Here is a 23,410-nt window from a genome sequence, read left to right as displayed (position 1 = left end):
TATTACTCTTCCCAAGTGGACAATCAAGACCAATTGGCTCTATGATTCCCCACGTTTCCTATATCCCAGGCTTGTGACTTGGAAAAGGAGTTACGTGAACACCTGGATCCCTCTGATCACAAGAAATGCGCAATTAGTCTCTCCCGTGTCCTGCAGCAGCTAACCTATTTGTAGTTCGGCACCCAAGTTGTCCCGCTCCGCTTCTGCCCCTCACCATGTTTTGCCGCCTCAAGTCAACCCCACCCTCGCTCTTCTCTTCTCTGAATTGCTCTTTCCACCCTTCCACCCGATCTTTCTCATCCTCATCCGCCATTATGTCTAACACCAAGGCTTTCTTCGACGTTCAGTACGCCCCCGTTGGCTCCTCCACCCGTAAGTTGTTCTTTCCTTTTCCCTTGGAGGGGCAATTCTGAAATCTGCCCCTCCACATTTTTTGTTCCATTGAACGCCCCGTCCTTTTTTTTTTGCGGAGAAATGGGCTCCATTCTGTTTGAATTTAATGCTGACTTGTTATCCAGCCAAGATTGGCCGTATCAACTTCAACCTCTACGAGGCTGATGTGCCCAAGACTGCCAAGAACTTCCGTGAGCTTTGCAAGCTTCCCCAGGGTCAGGGTTACAAGGGCTCTTCCTTCCACCGTGTTATCCCTCAGTTCATGCTCCAGGGTGGTGACTTCACCCGCGGTAACGTTAGTTACTCCTTCCCTCCTGTCTGGGAGGTTTGGTATGCCAATTGAAATTTGTCTAACCTACTCCGAAACAGGGCACTGGTGGCCGCTCCATCTACGGTGAGAAGTTCCCCGATGAGAACTTCAAGTACAAGCACACCCGCCCCGGTCTGCTCTCCATGGCCAACGCTGGCCCCAACACGTAAGTCGTTTGACGACGCCAGCTCTACTGCTGCGATCAGATCCGCCGATCACTTGGTATCCGGTTTCTAACCTTTCATTTTCTATAGCAACGGCTCCCAGTTCTTCATCACTACCGTTGTGACCTCTTGGCTCGATGGCAAGCACGTCGTCTTCGGCGAGGTTGCCGACGAGGAGTCCATGCAGGTTGTCAAGGAGATCGAGTCCCTTGGCTCTTCCTCCGGCTCCCTCCGCTCCGCTGTCAAGCCCACTATCGTCGAATGTGGTGAGCTCTAAATTATTGAGCCTATTTGATCTGGTTTAGGCGGCAATGTCTCTTTTGAGCGAACGTCTCCTGGACAGGAAATGTGCAGTAAAACTAGCGAGTCTTTTTTCTAATAGTCCTTCTTGCGTGATGTAATCTAGACAGTGTATCTAGCTAGTCATGTATATTTCTTGTCCAGGAGACTCAAAAATTATTTGTTTACTACGACAATTGGATTGGATTTAAGTGGGGCCACGTGGTTGTCCGCATGTAACCGCATTAGAACGTCAATCTAATCCTATAAAACTTTATCTTTTCGACATAAGGTTGTTCATGCCATTTCCGATATAGTGAGCCGGTAGCAACAACAGAAAAACCAAATGCTAACCATAAACTAACCTAGTACCTACCGCATACTACATCATTCATCTCCTCCCACCATAGCTAGCTTCTAGAATCAAGACGATATTGCAGCATAACACAGTAGCTCAACAATCAAAAATGAAAATTGTAGTTTCAATAATCTAATATTGGCTCTTTTCCCGTCGTGTTTGTCTATAAATGATGACTTGCGCAGTGCGTAATAATGTATCAATATTGGATCAATGTCAGCCTCATCTTACTTGAAGTTACTTTCATACTTCTATATCACTCCTATTTTCTCTTTTCTATCTCTCTCTCCTCCCCTCTGAAGATTCGTTTGTTAGAGTGGATTTACGACCTCTTCTATAATATGACAAAAGAGCACCGGTTTCCTTTTCTTTGTCAACGACTTCCTTTCTATCACAACCCTAGCTAGAGACACTATTTCGCTTTTCTCCTCGGCACCAGCCCCTCCATGGATGGACCAACCCTGAAGCTTCTTTTGAATCTATTGGTCTCGTCACACCTCACTCCCAGATTCAACACCTTTCGTCTCAGGGAAACCACCCACACAATCAGGTGCTCTCTTTTGAATGAATCTTCACATCATCGCCACATATGCGGTGCTCGATTGTTGGTCCATGAAATATGACAAGCCAAATACACCTACAAGGCCTCCGATGGTGCAACAGTTCACGTTGAACTGGATGAGCTGAAGCAATATGGCCTAGAAGACTTATAAACTGGACCAATTTCGCTGAAAACCACTGAGTTCGATCGCGCAGCCAAATTGCGTCCGTCTCGAGTCAAGAATAGCAAGCTGGTTGACTGACCACCAGCCACGCTGGAACCAGAACACATCCACATGTTAATCTGCTGAAACAAAAAATTGCAGCAGTCATTATTCACTCTACTTCGACTCAGACAGATACTCAACATTGAATCGGTTTATGAATGGATGGCCGATACATACTCATAGGTTGATCAATATGCTCCAAGGGTTTATCAGTATCTAATCCATGTCCGGCGCACGGTATCTTGGGACCATGATACAAAAGAAAACCCATCAACATTATGCTTTATGAGTCAGTTTCATTTTGACCTTTTTTGGGGGGGATTTCATCTGCGGAGATGCAGTACATCGAGTCTTCTGAGGCAGTCAACCTGATTCTACCGTTCCGCACTCATGAGAAGTACCCACCTGTGCACCAGCTCTCGGTGCACTTGGAAAACCAGCATATGGTCTATTTAACCGAAGCGCTCGATACGCTCGATATTCAAAATTCCATGACCAATGCGCAGAGCTAACTTATGGCATACCTCAAGGTCAATGGGGAGAGGATATGTACAGGGCTCCCAGGTATTCTCTATGAGCAGGTTCCCGAGCGATATGTCTGGACCAAAGGTGCTACCACTTTCAATAAAAGTTATTATAGAACGAGTATGAGTATTATAATATATGATCATCAATGCTATATGAAGGAACTAAGCCTAACCGCGAGATACTTTGATATATCTCTGATTTTGAAGACTATAATCGTCAATTCGTTGACTTTCAGTCTGCAGTTTGTATGTAGGATAAAAAGGGCTTGTCAACGAGAATTTAAGTGGCCGTGCTTGAGAGGATTGATATCAAGGTCTTTTCTCGACAGCAGAGGTATGTATCCCCCGGGTCAGATCATGTGCTATATAGTCCCAAAAACTTTATTATTTTTTTGTTTTTGTTTTTATTAATTTGCAATTACAAAGGAGTGGTGTAGAAAAAGAGGAATAGCCCTTGTGCGGGATGCAATGATAATTTACGTGATGATCTCGTTAGGCGATGATCGACGGTTTACCGATCGCGGGGTCGTTGACCATGTAGTCACCAGACCATATAAGGCTTCTAGTCTTTGCACTTTTCCTCTCTATGAAGTCCGTAGAGTTCAGGCTCTTATGGGATTTAATCGGTAATGCCGTGCGTTTCTGGATCATTTCACTCGACATGGCCACTTGCCGGTACGCATTCGGCGATGTATCTGGTGTGGACCCACTGTGACGCCTAACAGAAGTGAGACGCGAACTAGTGGGCCTAGCGCAGTGCGGTGGCTGGCTGAAGAACCTACACCGACGTACACTCGCACTGATCTTAACTCCTGCCTTTATAGACACGGAATCCCATTTCATCTGGGTGTCAGAAACGCAATCTCTCAAAGGAAACAGAGCGCAAACTTCATTAACTTCACAATGATTATCTATACTGTATGTTATTCATCGCTACAGACTCAGTCAGGGCCCCTCTTTCTAAAGAGTTGGATTCCAAACTTGGATTGAGCTGCATGATATAGGCCGAGTCCTGGTGGATTATACTTTTCTTTCAATGTAGAGCTTAGATCGGATTCTATATAGAACATCTTCATGCGTCTCTAGAATGTCTTATTTCTTGATATAGGCCCAGTGAGACTCGAAAACATTTGATAAATATATTAGCGGATTAACTCTAACGCTCAGCAAAAGCGAAATTATAGAATACAAACGAATATGAAACGTCATTTCAACGAATATATTGAATGGTCGAGAACAGGAGTGTCTATATCTGATTCAAAAATGTCCACCTCTCTCTTTTCTTCTCATCGCCATCCACCAATTCATCCACTCATTACCTGGGACTATTTTCATCAATTTACCAGCCAGAACTTTCTTGGTTCCCTGACCCTCTCCCAAAGCCGAACCCAGAAGCTCATCACTTCTAAAAAAAGGTTTCACCTATTTCCTGGGGGGAGATAATTCCCTCAATATCGCCGGTGGTTCTGATTGACAGCCATTGTGAGATGTGTTGATCATCCTCAAATGAAGCGATTTGTAGGATGCACATACCTTTACCTTCGACCAAATCAGTCTTCTGTCCGGAATCCTCGGTCTCTAATTCATTCTCGGGGAAACGTTACATATCCAACCACTTGAGTGGATAAACTTAATGGGAAAAAATATCCGAGGCGCAATTCCAATGGATCTCATGGTGTGCATGCCACTCATTTCGAGATGCGGGCAAGTAAGTTGAAAATTAAGAAAGTAGAATAGACATGCCATTGTGAAGTCAAAAACCAAACACGACCTGGACTAACTGATCATCGCTTGGATCCGTCGCAATACTCGACACACATTTTCCAATTTATGAATAGACAATATCCTATTTTGACATGGTGTCACCAACTTCAGCAAGATGTTCAGCTCCTTGATAAAACTTAGGCAGAGGCGCTAATTTCTGGCGGAGAATCCACACCCGGAAATGCCAGGCACAGTTCCGAATTTGGTACGCAGCATGCTTCCTCGTAGATACGGAGAATACCTGATCCAACTCCTCCAAGGTAAGAGCTGAGGAGAATGTATGATTAGTAACACCGTACTCTGACCCATACTAAAAACTCACCTTTTGTCTCCGGAACAAAAAGCAAAACCAGGAACCAGCCAATGACACACCAGCCAGCATACCATCCAAAGGCACCTTGCGGCTTAAATGATGTCAAAAGATGTGGCCAGGTAAAGGATAAAATAAAGTTGAAGCACCAAGTTGTAGCAGTGGCCCATGACATGCCCACTTCTCGGACGTGCAGAGGGAATGCCTCGGCGGAGTAGGTAAACGGAACAGGTCCTTCACCCGGCGAATAAAAGACCTCAAACAAATACATGCCCGTGGTCACCATAGCAATCCGCTTGTGGCCATCATTGGCATCGATCCAAAACGAGAAGCCCGCCCGGAGGAGGAAGATGGCTAGGAAGGGGAACGTGAAGAGCAGAAGATTGCGGCGACCCCAGGTATCGATAGTAAACACGGCTGGCAAAGCGAAAACCCAGTTGAGAATGCCCGTGCCCATGGATGCAAGCAATGCAGACGAGGTACTGTAGCCGGAATCTACAAAGATGGTCGTGGAATAGTAGGCGATCACGTTGACGCCGCAGAACTGCTGCATAAACATGACAATCCAGCTAGCCAGCGTGGCCCGACGGTTCCGCGGTACAGTAAAAAGCTCCAAGAACATCGAGAAAAAGTTCTTTCCCTTGTTGATCTCGCGCTCGAGTTCCACGCCCACATATGCATAGTACAGATCCCGTGCTGCCTGCAGCTCTGTAGGACGAAGAATCTTGAAATTCACATAGGCCTTGTGGATCTTGCCGTGCTGAATGAGCCATCTGGGCGACTCAGGACAGACATAGACCTGAGCACAGACAATCAAGGGAAGGACCACGGTAGATCCCAGCATAAGACGCCAGTTGAGGTCATTCCCGACACTCATGAAGGCAACGCCCATGATATTACCCAGCATGATACCGAATGCAGTCCACATCTGCCACATCATCACTAATGCGCCTCGAATAGGAGCCGGCGAGCATTCGGCTGCATAGATAGGCACCGTGGTGGATTTCGAGCCAATTCCTAATCCGAGCACAAAACGCGCAATGAATAAGTTTACCCATGAGTTGGCGACGCCTTCCCAGATTGAGGCGATAGCTGCGATGAGGCAGAAGATGAAGATTGTACCGCGACGCGCGAGGTATCGGTTGAGGGGCTCGGTGAGCCAGCAGCCGAGAATAGCACAGGCTAGGTATGGGGCTCCGACGACAAGACCGGTAAGATTATCGCTGTTTTCTATTCCAAATCGCTATTATGTGTCAACCTTTCATCTCTCTGTATGTGGTTTCTATTACCTTCAGGTAAAAAGCCTGGGCACCATTGTTGACTGTCTCATCCATTCCCTGCACCGCAGCAGCTAGGGAGCACATAACTAAAGTGGGTTAGCGAGCTTCAAGTGATATTATTCACAACGTACTTGCGAGCCAGTATAGCTGCCATGGTTGATGCCACTTGTGCGTATGTTCTCGAATGAGGGCTTCCCTTTCTCCCTCGTCGAGATCGCTCAACTGTGTTGCCGTTTCAGGACTTTGTGAAGCCAAGGCCCCTTTCTTAAAGGTTTCGAGATCATCCAGCAGATCGAATTTTATGCAGAATTCTTCGACATCTTTGAATAATTGCTCACGAGGGATACCTGCCAAAGGGTTTTGGAAGACCGCATTGAGGTTATTTGGCCCACGACCTTCCAAGTCCTGGTGTCCAAGCCTCTTCTCCGTGTGTTCATAAGAGATGTGATCATCAGTCTTATCACTTGACCCCTCCACAGGATCTATTATCTCACCGTCCTTCATAATAGATAAATATCAAACAGTAAATTATTTAGACAACGCTTGTAAAGTCTTGGAATGAAGTGAAAGTCCTAATGTGGCAAAGGGCTGGGGAAAGTAAACCATTTTATTTCCTCATAATTACGATAAAGTCCCGATATTGCAAAGAGTCAAAGCAAGTCAAACATCATCTTTCTCCTATTTCCCCCTATAGTGTTACGGCAAGGACCGCAAATGGCAAAGGAGTCGCGTCAGGTCTTAGACCCATGGGCCAAGCCATCATCAGTACTCAATTGGTTTCTCTTTCCTATACTTTTCCAAGTCACAAAACTCAGCCCCAGCCGAAAGAACCGAGATTCCATCGAAGATATGAGGACGTGCCCTTGTCATAAGGCCCAATGCGGGGAAAATCCCCATGGGGATGGACCACCACGCAGATGAGAACCAGTAATATGAAAGAATGCATATTACAATAATCCCATGCCAGTCAGCGATAAGCACTCCAGAAATAAAAAGCATCCAAGAAATGATCAACGGGAAGAACCTATCAACCACAGCAGCCGGAATATCTTGCGTCATTCGACTGCAAGACAGTCAACATCTTGACTCGATTAACAGAGACTTGCTTTTACTCTCCAAGAATTCTCGCGCCACTTACGACTGTCCAAGCCCTGTGAGCTACGGTGGCTTACGGTACCGACTCGCCGTGACGCCTCCCGCTAATTTGCGGGGCTACCCCAGAGGCTAATGTAACCCCGCCATTCCGTGAAAGCCGGGGTGGATTCGATGGCAAATAGGGATTAATTTACATTTGTTTGAGTTTCTGATTTAACGTGGAATCTCACGCCAAGATGTGATTGAGCGCGGCATTTCACCGTTTTGGTGAAGAGGCCCTTGCTTAACCGATGACACTCGCAGGAGTCAGCCTTCGGATCCCGGGAAAATCCACTCCAGCTCTATTACTAGGCTACTTGTCAGTTCTTTGTGGTCCTTGACTGGTCAATTCTGGAAAGATGGGTCATCTCTTTAGCTGACTGTATATCGAAGTACCCACTTAGAGTAACTTCCTAGAGCTCTACCGAGATAGATACCTAGTAGAGTACTCTAGAAAATCAAATATCCAACACAGAGCCTCTCCGTACCACGTATAACAATGAGCACAAACGATCAATCCACCACACAATTTTGTATAAGACCTGGATCAAAATTGTCGTGTTTTAGTATCAACACCAATGATATCACAAACAACACAAAAGCAAATCGTGTATTGTCTCATTCCTGCAGTTGCCAATGAACATAAAGAGCCTTTTAGACATTTATCATTAAGTCTGAATCAAAGCACTAGTCTTAAGATCATATCAGACCGACAGGGTAAACTAGAGGTCTGCTTATTTGAAATTGAACCTCCTCAAGTATAACCTCATAGCTAAATGTTAATATCAGTAACTGTTGGAATCGCCTTTAGAGAGAAATGCCGATATGCATGACTTTGTTTGCTATTTGCAGACAATAATTGCAGCAAAGTCCCGAAAATACGGCTAAGTACAAAGGAAGATCGCTAAACCTGTGTATACAATCGAAGCTTCATGTTTGTCTTAATTGATAGTCTCGTGGTTCTTTGTTTCACGCAATATAAGAATTTCCACCTATAATCATACCTGCTCAACTTCCCATTTCTTCTTGATTATCAGAACGGCAAAACTGGCACTATGAATTGGACAATCCCCATCTTTGTCTTTTTGACTACCAATCTCTGGAGTCTCTATGGGGGAATCCCCTATACAACTGTCCAGCCGTCTGGCTCTTTTCTAGATCGCACGATTGGATCTTTTCAATTGGCCAGTACCATATTCACCCTAGGCCAGACAAGGGAGCACTTGATGATTCAGACTATGGAGGACGGAAATGGAAACAATGTTCGTCTCACAATGCCTGTTTTGCAGTATCTGGATCCTCCGGTACAGTCCGATCAGCCTCCGGTGACCAAGGCTGATGCCGTCGAGAACCAAATTGAGCTTCTCATCAACTGGCTAAGATCTATCTCATCACAGACGTCGATTCCAAACACTCAAGTCCCCAACAAGACTCCTATACCTTCCATCTCTACAGGAGAGTACGATTTCCTCGCATTTGCGCTGGTCTTCTTTGGCATTATCGTTCTGCAAACAATCGCCCTTGCGGATTTCACCCGACCTCAGCAAGACCTGCAATTCGAAATTAGAGAAAACATCATTAAAAGCCGGAAGGAATTCCATGGTTTCATGACAAATACATTCCCCAATATAGTCGGTGTCATTCGAGGGGTTTCAGCAGAAGTTCAACGAGGCGCGCAAGAAGAGCTCCTATATATACACCGAAGCATCCAAAATCTCCAAGACATCCCACATGCTTTCTCCCAGCTTTCTTACGACCTCCACGAAGGTATTCAAGCGCAGTTCACCGAAATTTGCACAACTCTGGAAAAAGGTATCCAGAAAGGATTTGATGAAGTGACCACCGACCTGATCAAACTCCAGACCGAATTCAGACAAACCTGGGCACAAGAAAGGGCAACATCCGTTCCTTATGAGAACATGCCTGGTGCTGGCGAAAGCTCCGAACTGGATGTATTCTGGAGAGAGATCTGGACGGAGATCAATAATGATTTCAAACTCACTGTGGAGGGGTTCAATGTGAATCTGTACAAGTTGTATGATATCGTCAATGCTTTCCAGGATCAGTTTCAGAATCTTCCGACTATGATGGCTGTTGAATTGACGAGGGCTTTCAATGCGGAGATCAATAAATATGAGATTGATGTCAAGGTTGAGAATGCGGGCTCTGCTGCTAGTGCTGAGCGGTTGGCGTCGCGGTCGAATGGGTCGGAGGATGGCCAAGAGAATCAGACGTTTTCGGGTCGAGTGGAAGAGGTTGAGACGGGGGAGGAGGAGCAGGAGAGCTCTACACCCCAGGGATCCTCGTCAGTTGGACCGGAGTATGAGCATTCGGAATTTGTAGCGACGAATGAAGGGCAAGCGGGTTCGCAGGTCGATGGAGCGGAGGAGAACTAGGTTGTATTCGATCAATACAGGGTCGGAGATTGTCGAGATTCGGACGGTGAATGAGCTGAGCATGTTCTTCTGGTTTGTTTTTTTGATTGTCATCGTATCGGAAACTTGAGAAAAGCAGACGGGTATCTTGATTATTATTCTATTTCCATCACAATATAGCTACAATCGAAGCCATAACTCCACGGCATCAAGTTTCGACGAGATATTTCCGACAAGCATTCTTTAACATGTCAATGCGTCTTTGGGTATGAATAAAGACCTCACGGTACATATCAAGGCTCTGCTGCACGACTTCCTGCTTGGTCTTCGTGCCCGCACAAATCTCAAGCATCCTTAACTCCATTTCCTTACGCAGGAATGGCTTGCTAAGCGAGATACTATTTGGAAGACCTGCAACAACATTATCGTATCCCTCAACAAGAGCGATGCCCAAGCGAGTCGGAATGAGTTCTTCAACCGAAGTGCGGCCACTTCCTCGCTTGTGCGTGACGACGTATTCACGCTCTTTAATCTTAGCAATGTGCTCTGCCATGGTTGCGTCGGTGCCTATGCCATTCGCATCCATCAGACCAATCAGTTCTGGTTCTGTAAGATAGTTTGGTGCGGTAGTCTTGCCCTCGAACATGTTCGCTTCAGTGGGCACGAACTTTTCTCCTCGTTCAAATTTGGGTAGCTGTTGGCTGCTTTCCCATTTGTCATAGACGTAGACATCGAGATAGTTTCTCTCCAGTACGAGCAGACCATTGGCGTGGAAGTTTTCTTCGCCGTAGAGGATTTCAATATCTGTGCTTTGGCCTTTGGCGTCGTCGGAACAACAAGCGAGGAACCGCCGGGTCACAAATTCGTACACTTTTTTCTCATTGACATTGAGCTGGCTCGGTGAGACCCAGCTGACTGGATGGATAGGTGGATGGGCCTTGTCGTTATGACGACCGGATCGAGGTGTTCTGAATTTGCCGTCAATGAGACTGTAATATTGTTAGCTTTGTTTAACAAGGATATCCTGAAGCAACGTACTCTCGAGCATATTGACCCCATTCAGTGTCCGGGAACTGTTTTTCAACCAATTTCTTCAGGTCAATGGCCTTGTCGAATTGATCTGTTTCCGTTCTGGGGTAGCTGATAAATCCTTTTGTATAAAGGGCTTCGGCCACTTTCATGATGGTTTGACCGTCCATGCGAAGAAATCGAGTGCCCATCATTTGAAGATCGACGGTCGTCAAGGGTAAAGGCCGCCACTTGCTTTTGGGCTTCTGGTTGACCTTTGTAACCGTGGCCTCTTTCGCGATCAAACAGCGCTCCAGCATCATCGTTACCACTGCACGATCAAATAGGTGAACCCGCTTCCAGAGGAAGTTGACTTTCTTTCCTTCACGCTGGAGCATGACTTTGATGCCCCAAAAGGTCTCGGGCTTGAAGTTCTTTACCCGTAGGTACCGATCGACTACGAATCCTAGCGTAGGAAACTGACACGATCCTGTGAAAATTTAGATGATATACTGTAATGGACAGGAAGAGACAAACCGTAGCTGATAATTTTCTCTTTTAAAACAGCTACCACAGCTTGAAGCTGAAGAGTCTGTAGCCGAGTGAACGCCGCACCGATGCGGAGGTCAAGCTCGATTCTGGCAGCCACAGCGTTGGCTTGATATTCATCAAGCTCTACCGGCTCTCGAGCAGCACGGAGGACATGACTATAATGCATTAGTGATGTGACACCAGCCTTGGAAGAACAAACACTTACGCTCTCTCGGTATTGCTAAACTTGGCTCTCTTGACCTCGATGCGCGCGTTTCCGCTTTTGGCTTGATTGCGGACTTCACTACCAATGTGCTCTCCCTCTCGATCACAATCAGTCCAGATGAACAGGGCTTGGCTGTACCTGGCTTGATTTCGAATGTTTTCTGCAATCGGTAGCTTGTCCTACGTGGAACGGTCAATATTGGAGTCTGGGCGTAATGCGGTGCTCTCCAACCTTATCAACATCTTCATTTACTGGAGCCTCAAATAATGCACCAGGCGGACAAGACGTCCAGCCCTTGTACTGGCGTTCAAAGTCAAGGCCCGTGAGGTGACCAATCACACTAGTCATGGTAACGGAGCAGTTCCCCCAGGGACCACCAAAATTGAACTCAAACTCATAATTCTTGACATAGTTATTGCCGCGGATTGAGTGCTGGATCGTGTTAATGGGTGAACTTGTTTATCGTGGAACACTTACAGTCTGAAAAGATCCTCCGGACAAGTGCGTGGCTACTGCACGCGCAATGGCCGGTTTCTCCGCCACACATAGAATTTTGCGCGCCATGAGGCATGCATTCAAATAAGATCATCCATGGGAAGTCGTGGTGGCATATCATCAGGAAGGAAAATGTTAAATTACTTTGGGACGTGAGGGTTCGCTGCCTAAGGCACACATTCTGCCTGAGGCAATAAGGACTATACCCGATGAGGTAATCTAAACATAAACCTCCCGATTCCTCTCTTATTTTCCCTCCGAAAACAATCCTCTGTTTGTTTCATGACTTGGAAAATGGCGAACCTTCCACTTCCTAAGGTTGAGTCCCTGGTGGACTGTACCTCTTTCCAGCTAACTGTACTCCCCTACCTTGCACAGCTGAAGTGGCTCCCCGCCAGCTTGCGCGAGGCGGGCCGAGATCTGGAGAGCTTGAAAGCTGTCTACCTTGCCACCAACCCCTTGGTTTCTGCCCTTGCGCTGGGAACAGTCCTTGCTGGAATTTTCTTTGTGGCTGCCGAGATCAACCGGAACTACTCTCAGGTTGATCGCTTCTGGAGCATCCTGCCTGCAGTGTACAATGTGCATTTCGCCGCCTGGGCACGTTTGGCCGGTCTTCGCACCGAGACTTTGGATACCATCGCTGTTATCAGCACTTTATGGAGTGTATGCGCATCATCACCAGAGTGCGTCTAAATGTGACATGTTGCTAACCAATTATCTTCATCAGGTTCGTTTGACCTACAACTATTGGCGCAAAGGAGGCTACTCGATTGGCTCGGAGGATTACCGCTGGCAGATTGTGCGCTCGAGGGTTAACAGCGCCTTTCTCTTTATGCTTTTCAACTTTGGCTTCATCGCCTTGGCTCAGTCTTTGCTGCTTTTGCTCATCACCACCCCGACCTACACCTTGCTCGTGGCCACCAGCCAAGGTCCTGAGACCTTCGGTCTCGCCGACCTGGCTTTCTCCCGCGCCGCCATCTTCTTCATTGCTATCGCATACTTCGCCGACCAGCAGCAGTGGAACTTCCAAACTGCCAAGCATGAGTACCTTAACAATGCGCGCATTCCCGAGCCCTTCAAGGACCAGTACGCCCCTGAGGATCTGGAGCGCGGCTTTGTCGTCAGTGGACTCTGGTCGTGGTCGCGACACCCCAACTTTGTCGCTGAGCAGGCTGTTTGGCTGACCATGTACCTTTGGTCCGCCTACCGCACTGAGAACTACCTTCAGTGGACTGGACTTGGTGTCCTTGGCTACCTTGCTATTTTCCAAGGTAGCACACGTCTGACTGAGGATATTAGTGCGAGCAAGTACCCCGAGTACAGTGAGTACCAGGCTCGCGTGGGCCGATTCCTTCCTCGCCCGTCTGTTGAGGCCAAGAAGACCAAGTCGAAGAAGGAGAAGGCTATTCCTGTTATTGAGCCTGTCGGTGAGGACACTGAGGAGAAGAAGATCAAATAAGTTGGAGTAATAATTGATATATGGCCTGGAGTTCCTATTTTTGATTTATTTATCGATCTAGACAGGCACATACCTGTTCAGTCACTTTTATTATTACTGTTTCTTATTATCGACAATATATGACAATCTGTTTTACTCTAATTTATACAAACTTTATCATGCGGAGAAAGCGGGACCCCTTTTGTCAGATGATTCAAGGTCAATACGAGGAACCACACAAGTTCCGAGCGGTTTCCAGTCTTATACATCAATTGCTGCTTGATTTGATCTCTGATCATACCCAATTTAAACAACAGTCCTACCAAGGTTAGTTCCGACTACTATACATACAAGGGTTCAGATTCATTAATCCTCCAGATACAATCTAAACAACTTGGAAACCATGCCAAATCCAAAGCAAAAGGACGTCCCATCTTGCTTCACAGACACCCACGGCATAGTCACATCAACCATGAATGACCTCCCAGGATACAAAATCAAAAGTGTCCTCGGCACAATCTACGGAATCACAGTGCGAACGCGGAACTGGGGTGCTGATTTAGGGGCGGTGGTCCGATCAGCCGTTGGTGGAGAGATTAGATTCTTCACGAATTTAATGTACACTTCTCGAGAGGAAGCTATGGAGCGATTAGTAGGAGAGTGTATGAGTCGAGGGGGCAATGCTATTATTGCGGTTAGATTTGATGTTGCTAGCTTCGGAGCTTGTTCGCAGATTTGTGCTTATGGGACTGCTTGTTTGGTTGAGAAGATTCCAGAGTGAAATGAGTATTTGGTCTATACCACCATGTGCATGGGGAAGTACTTTTATTTTGATGGGCTTGTTAAGCCTTCGGGACATGTATGGAGAGAAGAGGTATGAGATCAATTTACAATTACATATTCGCGACATGGTAGATGAAAGAGATTTATGAGATGTGGGAGTGATCGGAAGAGGACTGAGGGGGGAGTAAGGTGAAACCAAAAAGAAAAAATCAAGGAAAAAAGATGCAAGTCCATAAATACAAAATAAAGATCAAGACCGTGATATCACGCCCTGCGAGATTGACGAGACCTTCCCAAATGCAGTTCAATCGGTACAATAAAATCTACTTCGGGCCTATCAAAGGATAGGAGGAGTTTGGTCCTGGCCAGAACCCTCCTCGGGCAGAGTAGGCTCCGGCGGTGCGATGACCTGACCATCCCGACCATCGAAGTACTTAAGAATGTCGCCAGATTCAGCGAAAGGACGCGGTCCAAGAAGACGGATCATATCTTCACGGCCGAGGACCTCCTTGGACAGGAGCTCTTCAGCGACGAGACCAACTTCCTTCTTCTTCTCAGTCAGAAGGTCGTGGCACTGCTTGTAAGCCTCGTCGATGATGCGACGCACTTCGGAATCAATGTTGCGAGCGGTGTCCTCGGAGAAGGGCTTCTGGAATTGTTGCCCAGAGTCTTCCTCGTAGTGGACGTAGCCAATCTTCTTCGACATACCGAACTTGGTCACCATAGCGGTGGCCATGCGAGTAACCTTGTTGAAGTCGTCACTGGCACCGCTGGTCACGGTGTCAAAGTGAAGCTCCTCGCTGACACGACCACCGAGGGTCATGGCCATGCGGTCCATGAGCTGCTTAGTGGTCATTGTGTAGGTATCTCCATTAGCGGGAAGGTACTGGGCGTAACCAAGAGCGCCTGATCCACGAGGGATGATGGACACCTTGAGTAAAGGATCGGCCCACTCGAAGTACCAGCCACAGATGGCGTGACCGGCCTCGTGGTAGGCGACGGTGCGCTTCTCCCGGGGCGTTAGCACAAGAGACTTCTTCTCAAGACCACCAATGACACGCTCGATAGCCTGTTCAAAGTGCTTAATAACGACCTTATCAGCGTTTTCGCGAGCAGCTATTGACAATGTTAGCATATTCCAAAAATAACCTAAACAGGGGTGGCTTCACGTACCAACAAGGGCGGCCTCGTTAACGCAGTTCGCGATATCCGCACCGGCGAAGCCAGGGGTAAGAGCAGCGAGTTTGCCTTCCAGGAACTCCATGTTCTCGTCGGTAACGATCTTCTTCAGGTGGACACGGAAGATCTGCTTGCGGCCATCCATGGTAGGGCGATCAATGTTAATGTGTCGGTCGAATCGGCCAGGACGCATGAGAGCCTTATCGAGAACATCAGGTCGGTTAGTACCGGCCAGAACGACGACCTGCTCGGAAGTGTTGAAACCGTCCATCTCGGTAAGAATCTGGTTCAAGGTTGCCTCGCGCTCATCGCTGCCGCCGCCAAAGGTTTGCTTTGCCCGGGACTTGCCAATTGCATCAATTTCATCAATGAAAATGATACAGGGGGTGTTCTTCCGGGCATTGGCGAACAGATCACGGACACGAGACGCACCGACACCGACAAACATTTCGACGAACTCGGAACCACTGACGCTGAAGAAAGGCACGCCGGATTCACCAGCGGTGGCCTTAGCAAGCAGAGTCTTACCAGTACCAGGGGGACCAGAGAGAATAGCACCACGAGGGATCTTGGCACCAAGTCTCTCGAATCGCTCAGGCTGCTTAAGGAAGCTGACGAATTCCATAATCTCAACCTTGGCCTCGTCCATACCAGCAACATCGGCAAACTTGATCTTGATGTCGGTCTCCTGGTTGAACTTCTTCGCGCGACTCTTGCCCATACCAAATATTCCACTTGCGCCGCCACCACCACCGCCAGCGCGCCGAGAGAACCAATAGATACCACCAATCAACAGCAAAGTGGGAGCAAAGGTCATAAGAGCCTCGCCCCAAGATACTGTATCAATATAGGCAACCGGGATACGTTCATGGGCCGGGATACCCAGTTCGTACTGAGCCTGCTCCAGCTTCATCTCAAAGCTGTCGACAGATCCAATGCTGAAGTATACGGGGCCGGAGTTATCGGGATTTGATTGAGTGTCAACACGGACTCTGTTGCGGTTGAGCACGGTCAACTTCTCAACAATACCCTTGTCAAGATACTTGGCACGGAATTCCTGCCAGGTGATTTCACTACCTGCGTTCTCACCGGGGAAAAAGCTGCGGTAGATGTAGTATGTAACGAGTGAGGTGACGGCGAAGGCGGCGGGATCGAAACGGAACTCAAACACTTTTCCACCGGGAGGTTGCCCTGATTTCTTCTTCTGCTGTTGTTCCTTCTCCTTCTTTTCCTGGCCAGGTTCCTCTTTTCCCTTCTCTGTGTCTGAGCCATGCTGCTTCTTTTCCAACTCCTCGCGCTCCTTCTTCAACTCCTCGGGCGTTTTGTTCAGCATACGAGCGATGTCTGCATTCGCTTCTTTTCCGGCTTGTTCATTGGTGTACTTAAATAAAAACCGAATCATCCGGAGGTAGTCCATCATCGAAGCCTCGCGGTGTCTGTCAATGAAGTTCTTAACGTCGGCCGGTAGTCCATCCCGCATCAATTGTTTCCGCATCGCATGAAGGGCAGCATGCTGTGATTCAGGCAAACGCCCCTCCACGTGCTTTACGAAAGCATCCAGGTTCTTCTGGTCCTCCTCACTCAGAACCGACTCCGGTTTCTTCGGCTCCTCGTCTTTGCGCCCATTGTTCTCGGGTCCACTGCCACTTGGAGTATTCCGGGACTTGTCGTCAGGGCCGGGGCCGCCGGGGCCGGTTGAATAAGTTCGAATACGGTGAGATGTGATGAAAGAGGAAAGCCGCGACGAGGGCACCCGTGCAGATGCCGGAGTGTGACTGATGGATTCCGTGGCTCTCCTCGAGAATCGAGCAAGGTTGCCAGACCTTCGGAGGAAGGTGGCCATGGTCGAGGAAAGGGGAGCCCAGAGGGCTGTGAGGGCGGGGGGGAAGAGGTGATCAATCGAGGTCCGGTTAAGTGGACAACGGCATGCAATGCCTTAAGAGACTGAGGGTTGCGGTGGGAAGCTCATGACGAACTGCGGCTTTCGGCGTCGGTTTTTCTGCCGTTCCGGTGCTGAGTCATTGAACAGGGCGGTACCCACTCAGACTAACCGTCTCTAGCTAGAACTTTCCATAGACCAAAGGCACGTCAAGCATCCGGTAAGCCACAGGGGCCAGACCAATGATCTGCATAATATGTGCACAGTTCCTATACCAGAAATGAACATGCTACATCTACCTGCGTAGCCAATTTACTAAATAACAAAGCAAGACCATAATCAGTAACACCTAGGCAGCGAGAAAATGCAAACTATCACATCCACCACAAGAGAAAAGAAGATTTAAAAATGAACGGCGCGAACAAGGACTGAACCGGTTATCCCGATAAAGAACACAAAATGCAATATAAAACAATATTAGAGGGGAGAGGACATGTCACTAGGCCACGACAGCGCCTCCCCAAGGTATTTTTTTCCCCAAATCTCGTCCATTTATGTCCGTTTGGATTAGAGTGAATGTTAAAATGAGGCCCATGGGAGGTTCTTGTTCATATCTGGATTGGATTGGAGATTATCTGTAAGTACATTCTGGAAAGCCCTTCGCCTGTACAGACACCATAAAGCTCTTCGATATATATATGAGAGTGGATTTAAACAAAGAGTAATGAATAGTGGAGGGATCAAACGCCTGGTCCAGCATGGAAAGCTTATAAGGAAGAGAAGAGAGTAGACATTAGATGATCCGCTTCGGTGAACGCCATATGTTTAAGCAAAGCCCATGTACAACCCAATATGTCCTGTTCGATACAAGTAGTCGATCATGATTACTGCGGAGGCGGACCATTGCCGTCTCCAGCTTCGAAGACAGGGAAGTTGGAGGACATGTCCGCCCAGTCCCATTCGAGAGTCATTGGCATCTGCCACAAGTCTTGTGGGACGAAGGGTTGTTGGAAAGGAGCCACGTTTGGACTGGTGAAGGGGGCTTGGTCACCGAATGGGCCATTATCCAGGCCGGGACTCAGCATATCTGAGAAACCTTGGCCATAACCAGCCATCGGGTTAGGGATCCCGGTGTTCGAAGGTAATGAAGGATCGGCGGCGTAGCTCTTGGCTGTGTTAGGTGAAGGGGTGGGGGCGGAAGGGTCGTGGGTAAACATTGCCGGGGTGAAAGGCGTGGATGAGTGAGGTGCTTGAGGTTTGGCAGATGGGGTAGTAGTCGATTCTCCGTGTTCTTCCCGCTGTGATGGGGCCGAATCGTCGGGTGCATTCTTTCGCTTCTTACGTACGTGAGACTCCTTCTCGGCTTTGTCCAGGACTACCTTAGCAATCCTCTCGAACTCGCCACAAAGGGAAAGCATTCGCTTGATGCTACCGTTAGACTCGTCAGAAACCAGGGTGGACAGAAAATTGACGACTACGTTCATCAACTTCACGTCCGACCGAGCACGAGGATCGTTGGGGTTCTGTAGAATATTGGCGAAGAGAGTAACAAGAGCCGACACAGGGTAATATAGAATCAACCAGACACAAGCAAAATCGCCCTGGGGGATATACTTGATCAAATTGATCGACGCCCTAGCTGCAGTCACGCAAAGAACCGCAGAGAGGAAAACCCTGGGATTCAATGGTCGCGCATTCAGACCTTGAATGGCGTAATTGGATAATCGACTAGTCCAGTAACCGTGGTGCACAGACATTCGATGAATAGTGGTCAAACAATTGTAGTATGAGAATTGCAGGACCACAACGTGGAGGATAAGAGGACCATGAGTGGCTTGAATCTCATGCTCTGGTCTGAAATCCGTGGGAATACTGTCTTTCCAGTCTTCGAGCTCCTTGTCAAGCTCACCAATTGTGTTAAGCAATTCACCGTCAGACTGCCGAGATGCCTTGGCAGAGTATAGTTTCTTGTATACCCTGCTCTCGATAGTGGCAAACTCACATAAGGATCTAAAGAGGTTGAACTTGCCCACTCCATCGGCAAGCGGGACATTACCAACGTTGTCTGGTGGGTCCTCACTTGGTAGGTCAACGTTCATGTCATCGTCATCCTGGACAGGCGGTCGGCCGGATCGTAGACAAAGGTCTTTATCAAGAGTGTAGGCAATCCAGAAGACCCTCTTTCGCTGCTCCATCTCCACTGGGTTTAGCCCAAAGCCCGAGCCCCGCTTATGCAGACCAATGCTGTGTGACAAACGAATAGCCGCTGCAACCAAAAAGAACGCAGGCTGCGGGTTTGGTGTACCCTGCAGGAAAAGTGACATTCCCAGGAGCGCCTGAACACTCAGAAGATCGGTATTTCGCATCGTCAATTCTGTCAAGACACCCATGGCATTCTTCAGGTACAACCAGGCTTTTTTGTCTTCCTCATGTGGCACCAAATTGCTCATAACCCGGAGTCGATGAGAAATAGCCAACACGACGTTTATACTCGCCCACCATCCAGAGCCTTCATACGGGTCGCGAGAGTATTGTCGGTCCACTAAATGCATGAATGTCGCCTCATGGAACAGAGGGAACACGCAATTGAAATTCTCGAAGAAGTCCTTGAATAACGAAAGAGCTTCCTCTTTGGGGGGTAAAGGCTTGAACACCCTCCGAGCAAAGATGTCGCTAAAGATCTCCGGCTTCCAGTACATCCATTTATTATCATCAACATACGCCGAGGATATCATTTCTTGAAAAGAGGTATCCCCTGTCTTCTCGTTGACCCATTGAATACCTTTTGGAGAAAAGATCGAAAACCCGGACGAAGAACCTAAGCATACCGTTAGTATGAAATTCTCAATCACCACATCCTATCCACCTACCAATATATCGAGTCTCTCCACAATTGTTGGTGACCAATGAGCACATCATATCCGACAAGGCCTCCACTTCCGTCTCAGACTTTTGAGACTCGGGGGATGTAGCGGCGGTGGTTCGTGGACTGGATTGCGAATCCATGCGGGGTGTGGTATTGTGAGAGGCCACAGCTGGGTGGGTTGCACTCGGCGCTGTAAATTGGTTCGCATTTCTCGCCGCATCCAAGGCGTTCGTTCGGTCGGCTAGCCGTTTCTCCAGCGTGCCCAGATCCGTTTTCCCATTATCGCCTTCGGATAAAAGACCAGATAGTCGCAGCAAAGACTCCATACGGCCCAGGCGATTCTCTAACCCTTCGATGTACTTGGCTCTGCACACGACGTCAGCCCAACGCATACCGGGAGATCAGATTGGTTTATGGTGGCAACTTACCCTTTGGGTGGATTTCGTTTCTTTTCTACTTGTGTGAAGATACAGTCTGTCTTATAGTTGAGGCAGTGCGAACACTTGGGCATCTTTCCGTCGCACTTGATCTTCTTTTTTCGGCACATGTCGCATGCCTGTAGTGGAGAATCAATATCAGCCTCCGTAGATCAAGAATGTAGTCTAGAATCGAAAGCCACATACTCTAGCAATGCGGCGCCTCTTCGCGTCGTTGGCATCCTCCCCCGCGCCCAGTACTGAGTCGTCGGGGTAGATGGAACCTCCAGGAACGGACATTTGTGAGCTATCGTGGGAATATCCTCCATAGAGCCGAGATTGCTGGTTCATCATCATGGGTTGCATGTCAAAGCCCATGCCGTCGCCATCCCCCAGGCCTTCCATTTTTCCTTAGGTTCGTGAACTCCGCGGGGTGGAGTCCAGGAGAGGGCGGTGTCAAATTAGTTGAAGCTGCGGGGTTCGCATACGTCTCAGGGTGGCGTTATCTGGAGCTTCCCCAGGGATTAAAATTCTGGGGGAAGACACGATGTTGATGATGACGCATTCAAAGTAAGCTTGGGAGCCAACGGTAGGCGCAAAACGGCGCAAAAAAGGCTTAGAGAGGTTGTAACCTGGTTTGGCTTTTTTAGTCACCCTGCTGAGTCAACCACAATTGATTGACAAGGAATAGTAATAGATGTGAGATATACCACGCTAGACAGAAAGTGAAGATAATTTTCTATCTTCAAAAGGATTGAATCTACGGAGTACAAAGTATGAATTTGGCGGAGTTAATAGACTCCGATTCCCGAGCTCTTAGGGGCTTAGAGCATGGTCCGTCCTTTTCGTCCGGCTCCGGGCTCGGCTTCTATTCTTTCCTTTCTACATAAACATCTTGGCATTTAATCGTCGGATATCATGGAATGAAATGTGTCAATTACAGAGACTGATTTAACAATAATATTTTCTGATTCGGGACATAGATCAGTCTGCATACCGAGTCCGACTAGTGGGGTGATACAACTTCGGAGTTTAAACTTTGCCTGCATTTCTTTTTTCACTCTCAGCCTTCAAAGTACTTGAGTGAGCAGAGATCAGTCGTCTGAAGAGTGGGGTGAAGTGCTCGGCTAGTACTTGTCGGTATTCAAATGTTTTATGAATCTATACAGGTCCTAGATATACAACATTGTATGCCAGTGTTCCATAGTAATAGTACATTGAATAGAAGAGTGGCGATCTCGTGAGAGTATATCACAATAGTGCATAAAATACAAACAGATCCAGGGATCCAAAGGATCTCGATCTGATAAAGACGAACCAAAAACTCCACGCTATGCACCCCAATATACAGTCTCGGTCTCACAGCCTGACACTGTTTTGATATCCCGAGATCAAGTCCGACTAAGTGATTCAACTAAGTCGCATTAGGTGTGTTTATCGAGGAACTCCTTGGCCTCGTTGATCTTGGTGGCCAAGTAGGGACTGCCACCACGATCGGGGTGGTTCAGCAGCATAAGCTGACGGTGCTTCTTGCGCACCTTGTCCTTGTTCAAAGTTCGTTCACTGCAGTTTCGATTAGTATGTGTTGATGAGCGTCACAAGTCAGGTCGAAACGTACGGAAGTTCGAGGATCAGGGAGGCTTCGCGACGGTTCATACGGGGCTCAAATCCACTGTATCGGGTGGTTAGCAAGTGACGGTGAAAGAACAACAGCAAGTTAACGAACCCCTTGTAGAATGCCTTTCCGGCAGCATTCAAACCACCCTGGGAGCGGCGGTAAGCGACCAGACCGGCACGGCCCTGACGAAAAACAGTCAACAATCCCATTCCGATCAACTCGATCCAATCAATCCATCAAGATCTTACCAGGAAAGCAGCAGTAGCCACACCAAGACCAACAACAAGAGTCGAAGCCATTTTGTAGAGTACTTAGAGTGGGTGGCCAAAGGTTCAACTGGAAGGCGTTCGGAGAGATCGCGGGATTAAAAGTCAGCGCGCAGTACCCGATTAGGTTTAGCGCGGCCTCCTCCACGCCGAAAGCTTCAAGAAAAAAAAGTTCTGCCATCAACTTGAACAATCAACTTCCCTCCCCCATCACAACCATGCGGTATGTTAACTCCAAATTCGCCCATCAAAAAATGAAAGCATACTAATCATTTCAATCTACAGTGTGGAGACCTGCCATTTCTGCTCTCGCCCCGCCTTCCCTGGTAAGGGCATCACATTCGTCCGCAATGACGCCCGACAATTCCGCTTCTGTCGGTCAAAGTGCCACAAGAACTTCAAGATGAAGCGTCAACCCCGCAAGTTGAAGTGGACAAAGTCCCACCGTGCCTCCCGCGGCAAGGAGATGATCGTCGACTCCTCCCTGGTCCTCAGCCAGTTCGCCAAGAAGCGCAACGTCCCCGTCAAGTACGACCGCAACCTCGTCGCCGCCACCGTCCAGGCCATGCAGCGCGTGGAGGAGATCCGGCAGCGTCGCGAACGCCAGTTCACCAAGCGTCGTCTGGCTGGAAAGTTGGCTCGCGACCGCCAGCGCGAGGCGGATCGGAAGGTCGTCGCTACAGGCGAGCACCTTATCCGCAAGGAACTGCGGGATCGCGAAGAGGGCGTTCCTATGGTTGCCGAGAACAGCAAGACTGCCAACCGTGTTCACGGAGAGGATCTCATTGCGGCGCGCCAGAAGAAGAAGACCCGTCTTTTGGTGGATGGTGGTGCCGAGGAGGAGATGCAGCTGGATTAAAGAGTTTTGCCGCTCTTTTTTCACTTTTTCTAATTTTTTTTTGATTGGGTTCTCCTCGGTTTCCATTTTGTTATGCTTCGACCGCTACGATACGATCTTACGGAGTTGGGCTTGCATTTTCATTGTTGTTGTCACGGTGTTTTTCCCTAAAAAGCTATCGATATCATATACATCCTATAGGTTAG

General features: G+C 48.1%; 10 protein-coding genes across 10 annotated transcripts; 5 read left to right on the top strand and 5 right to left on the bottom strand.

Moving 5' to 3' along the window:
- Positions 1-215: 215 nt before the first annotated feature.
- On the top strand, positions 216-1,144 carry cyp4 (peptidyl-prolyl cis-trans isomerase; the record flags this gene model as incomplete). Its single annotated transcript, XM_057142637.1, has 4 exons — positions 216-372; positions 519-688; positions 763-869; positions 958-1,144. The coding sequence occupies 4 exons, from the start codon at positions 216-218 to the stop codon at positions 1,142-1,144; spliced, it is 621 nt and encodes a 206-aa protein (XP_056991925.1).
- Positions 1,145-4,644: 3,500 nt separating this feature from the next.
- On the bottom strand, positions 4,645-6,656 carry N7520_008702 (sugar porter family MFS transporter; the record flags this gene model as incomplete). Its single annotated transcript, XM_057142636.1, has 4 exons — positions 4,645-4,829; positions 4,885-6,115; positions 6,162-6,238; positions 6,284-6,656. The coding sequence occupies 4 exons, from the start codon at positions 6,654-6,656 to the stop codon at positions 4,645-4,647; spliced, it is 1,866 nt and encodes a 621-aa protein (XP_056991924.1).
- A 1,685-nt stretch (positions 6,657-8,341) lies between these two features.
- Positions 8,342-9,682, top strand: N7520_008701 (uncharacterized protein; the record flags this gene model as incomplete). The annotated part of the gene is made up of 1 exon (XM_057142635.1): positions 8,342-9,682. The coding sequence occupies one exon, from the start codon at positions 8,342-8,344 to the stop codon at positions 9,680-9,682; it is 1,341 nt and encodes a 446-aa protein (XP_056991923.1).
- A 187-nt stretch (positions 9,683-9,869) lies between these two features.
- N7520_008700 (DNA topoisomerase 3) lies at positions 9,870-11,990 on the bottom strand (the record flags this gene model as incomplete). Its single annotated transcript, XM_057142634.1, has 6 exons — positions 9,870-10,650; positions 10,700-11,159; positions 11,207-11,376; positions 11,427-11,605; positions 11,658-11,858; positions 11,904-11,990. 6 exons carry the CDS (start codon positions 11,988-11,990, stop codon positions 9,870-9,872), a joined length of 1,878 nt encoding a protein of 625 aa, XP_056991922.1.
- Positions 11,991-12,215: 225 nt separating this feature from the next.
- Positions 12,216-13,380, top strand: N7520_008699 (DUF1295 domain protein; the record flags this gene model as incomplete). The annotated part of the gene is made up of 2 exons (XM_057142633.1): positions 12,216-12,584; positions 12,649-13,380. 2 exons carry the CDS (start codon positions 12,216-12,218, stop codon positions 13,378-13,380), a joined length of 1,101 nt encoding a protein of 366 aa, XP_056991921.1.
- A 451-nt stretch (positions 13,381-13,831) lies between these two features.
- N7520_008698 (YbjQ family protein) lies at positions 13,832-14,140 on the top strand (the record flags this gene model as incomplete). Its single annotated transcript, XM_057142632.1, has 1 exon — positions 13,832-14,140. The coding sequence occupies one exon, from the start codon at positions 13,832-13,834 to the stop codon at positions 14,138-14,140; it is 309 nt and encodes a 102-aa protein (XP_056991920.1).
- A 339-nt stretch (positions 14,141-14,479) lies between these two features.
- On the bottom strand, positions 14,480-17,164 carry N7520_008697 (ATP-dependent metallopeptidase FtsH/Yme1/Tma family protein; the record flags this gene model as incomplete). The annotated part of the gene is made up of 2 exons (XM_057142631.1): positions 14,480-15,258; positions 15,316-17,164. 2 exons carry the CDS (start codon positions 17,162-17,164, stop codon positions 14,480-14,482), a joined length of 2,628 nt encoding a protein of 875 aa, XP_056991919.1.
- Positions 17,165-18,084: 920 nt separating this feature from the next.
- atrR (transcription factor atrR) lies at positions 18,085-20,887 on the bottom strand (the record flags this gene model as incomplete). Its single annotated transcript, XM_057142630.1, has 4 exons — positions 18,085-20,018; positions 20,071-20,432; positions 20,495-20,622; positions 20,690-20,887. The coding sequence occupies 4 exons, from the start codon at positions 20,885-20,887 to the stop codon at positions 18,085-18,087; spliced, it is 2,622 nt and encodes an 873-aa protein (XP_056991918.1).
- A 1,019-nt stretch (positions 20,888-21,906) lies between these two features.
- Positions 21,907-22,399, bottom strand: pam18 (putative mitochondrial DnaJ chaperone (Tim14); the record flags this gene model as incomplete). The annotated part of the gene is made up of 4 exons (XM_057142629.1): positions 21,907-22,045; positions 22,101-22,154; positions 22,209-22,282; positions 22,349-22,399. 4 exons carry the CDS (start codon positions 22,397-22,399, stop codon positions 21,907-21,909), a joined length of 318 nt encoding a protein of 105 aa, XP_056991917.1.
- Positions 22,400-22,584: 185 nt separating this feature from the next.
- Positions 22,585-23,225, top strand: N7520_008694 (Ribosome biogenesis protein RLP24; the record flags this gene model as incomplete). The annotated part of the gene is made up of 2 exons (XM_057142628.1): positions 22,585-22,589; positions 22,652-23,225. 2 exons carry the CDS (start codon positions 22,585-22,587, stop codon positions 23,223-23,225), a joined length of 579 nt encoding a protein of 192 aa, XP_056991916.1.
- Between the last annotated feature and the right edge of the window lie 185 nt (positions 23,226-23,410).

This window comes from Penicillium odoratum (assembly GCF_028828045.1).
Source record: "Penicillium odoratum strain IBT 22623 chromosome Unknown utg000006l_segment0_segment0, whole genome shotgun sequence".
NCBI lineage: Eukaryota > Fungi > Ascomycota > Eurotiomycetes > Eurotiales > Aspergillaceae > Penicillium > Penicillium odoratum.
Note: the sequence above shows the minus strand (reverse complement) of the source record. Positions and strands in the feature narration are given on the sequence as shown.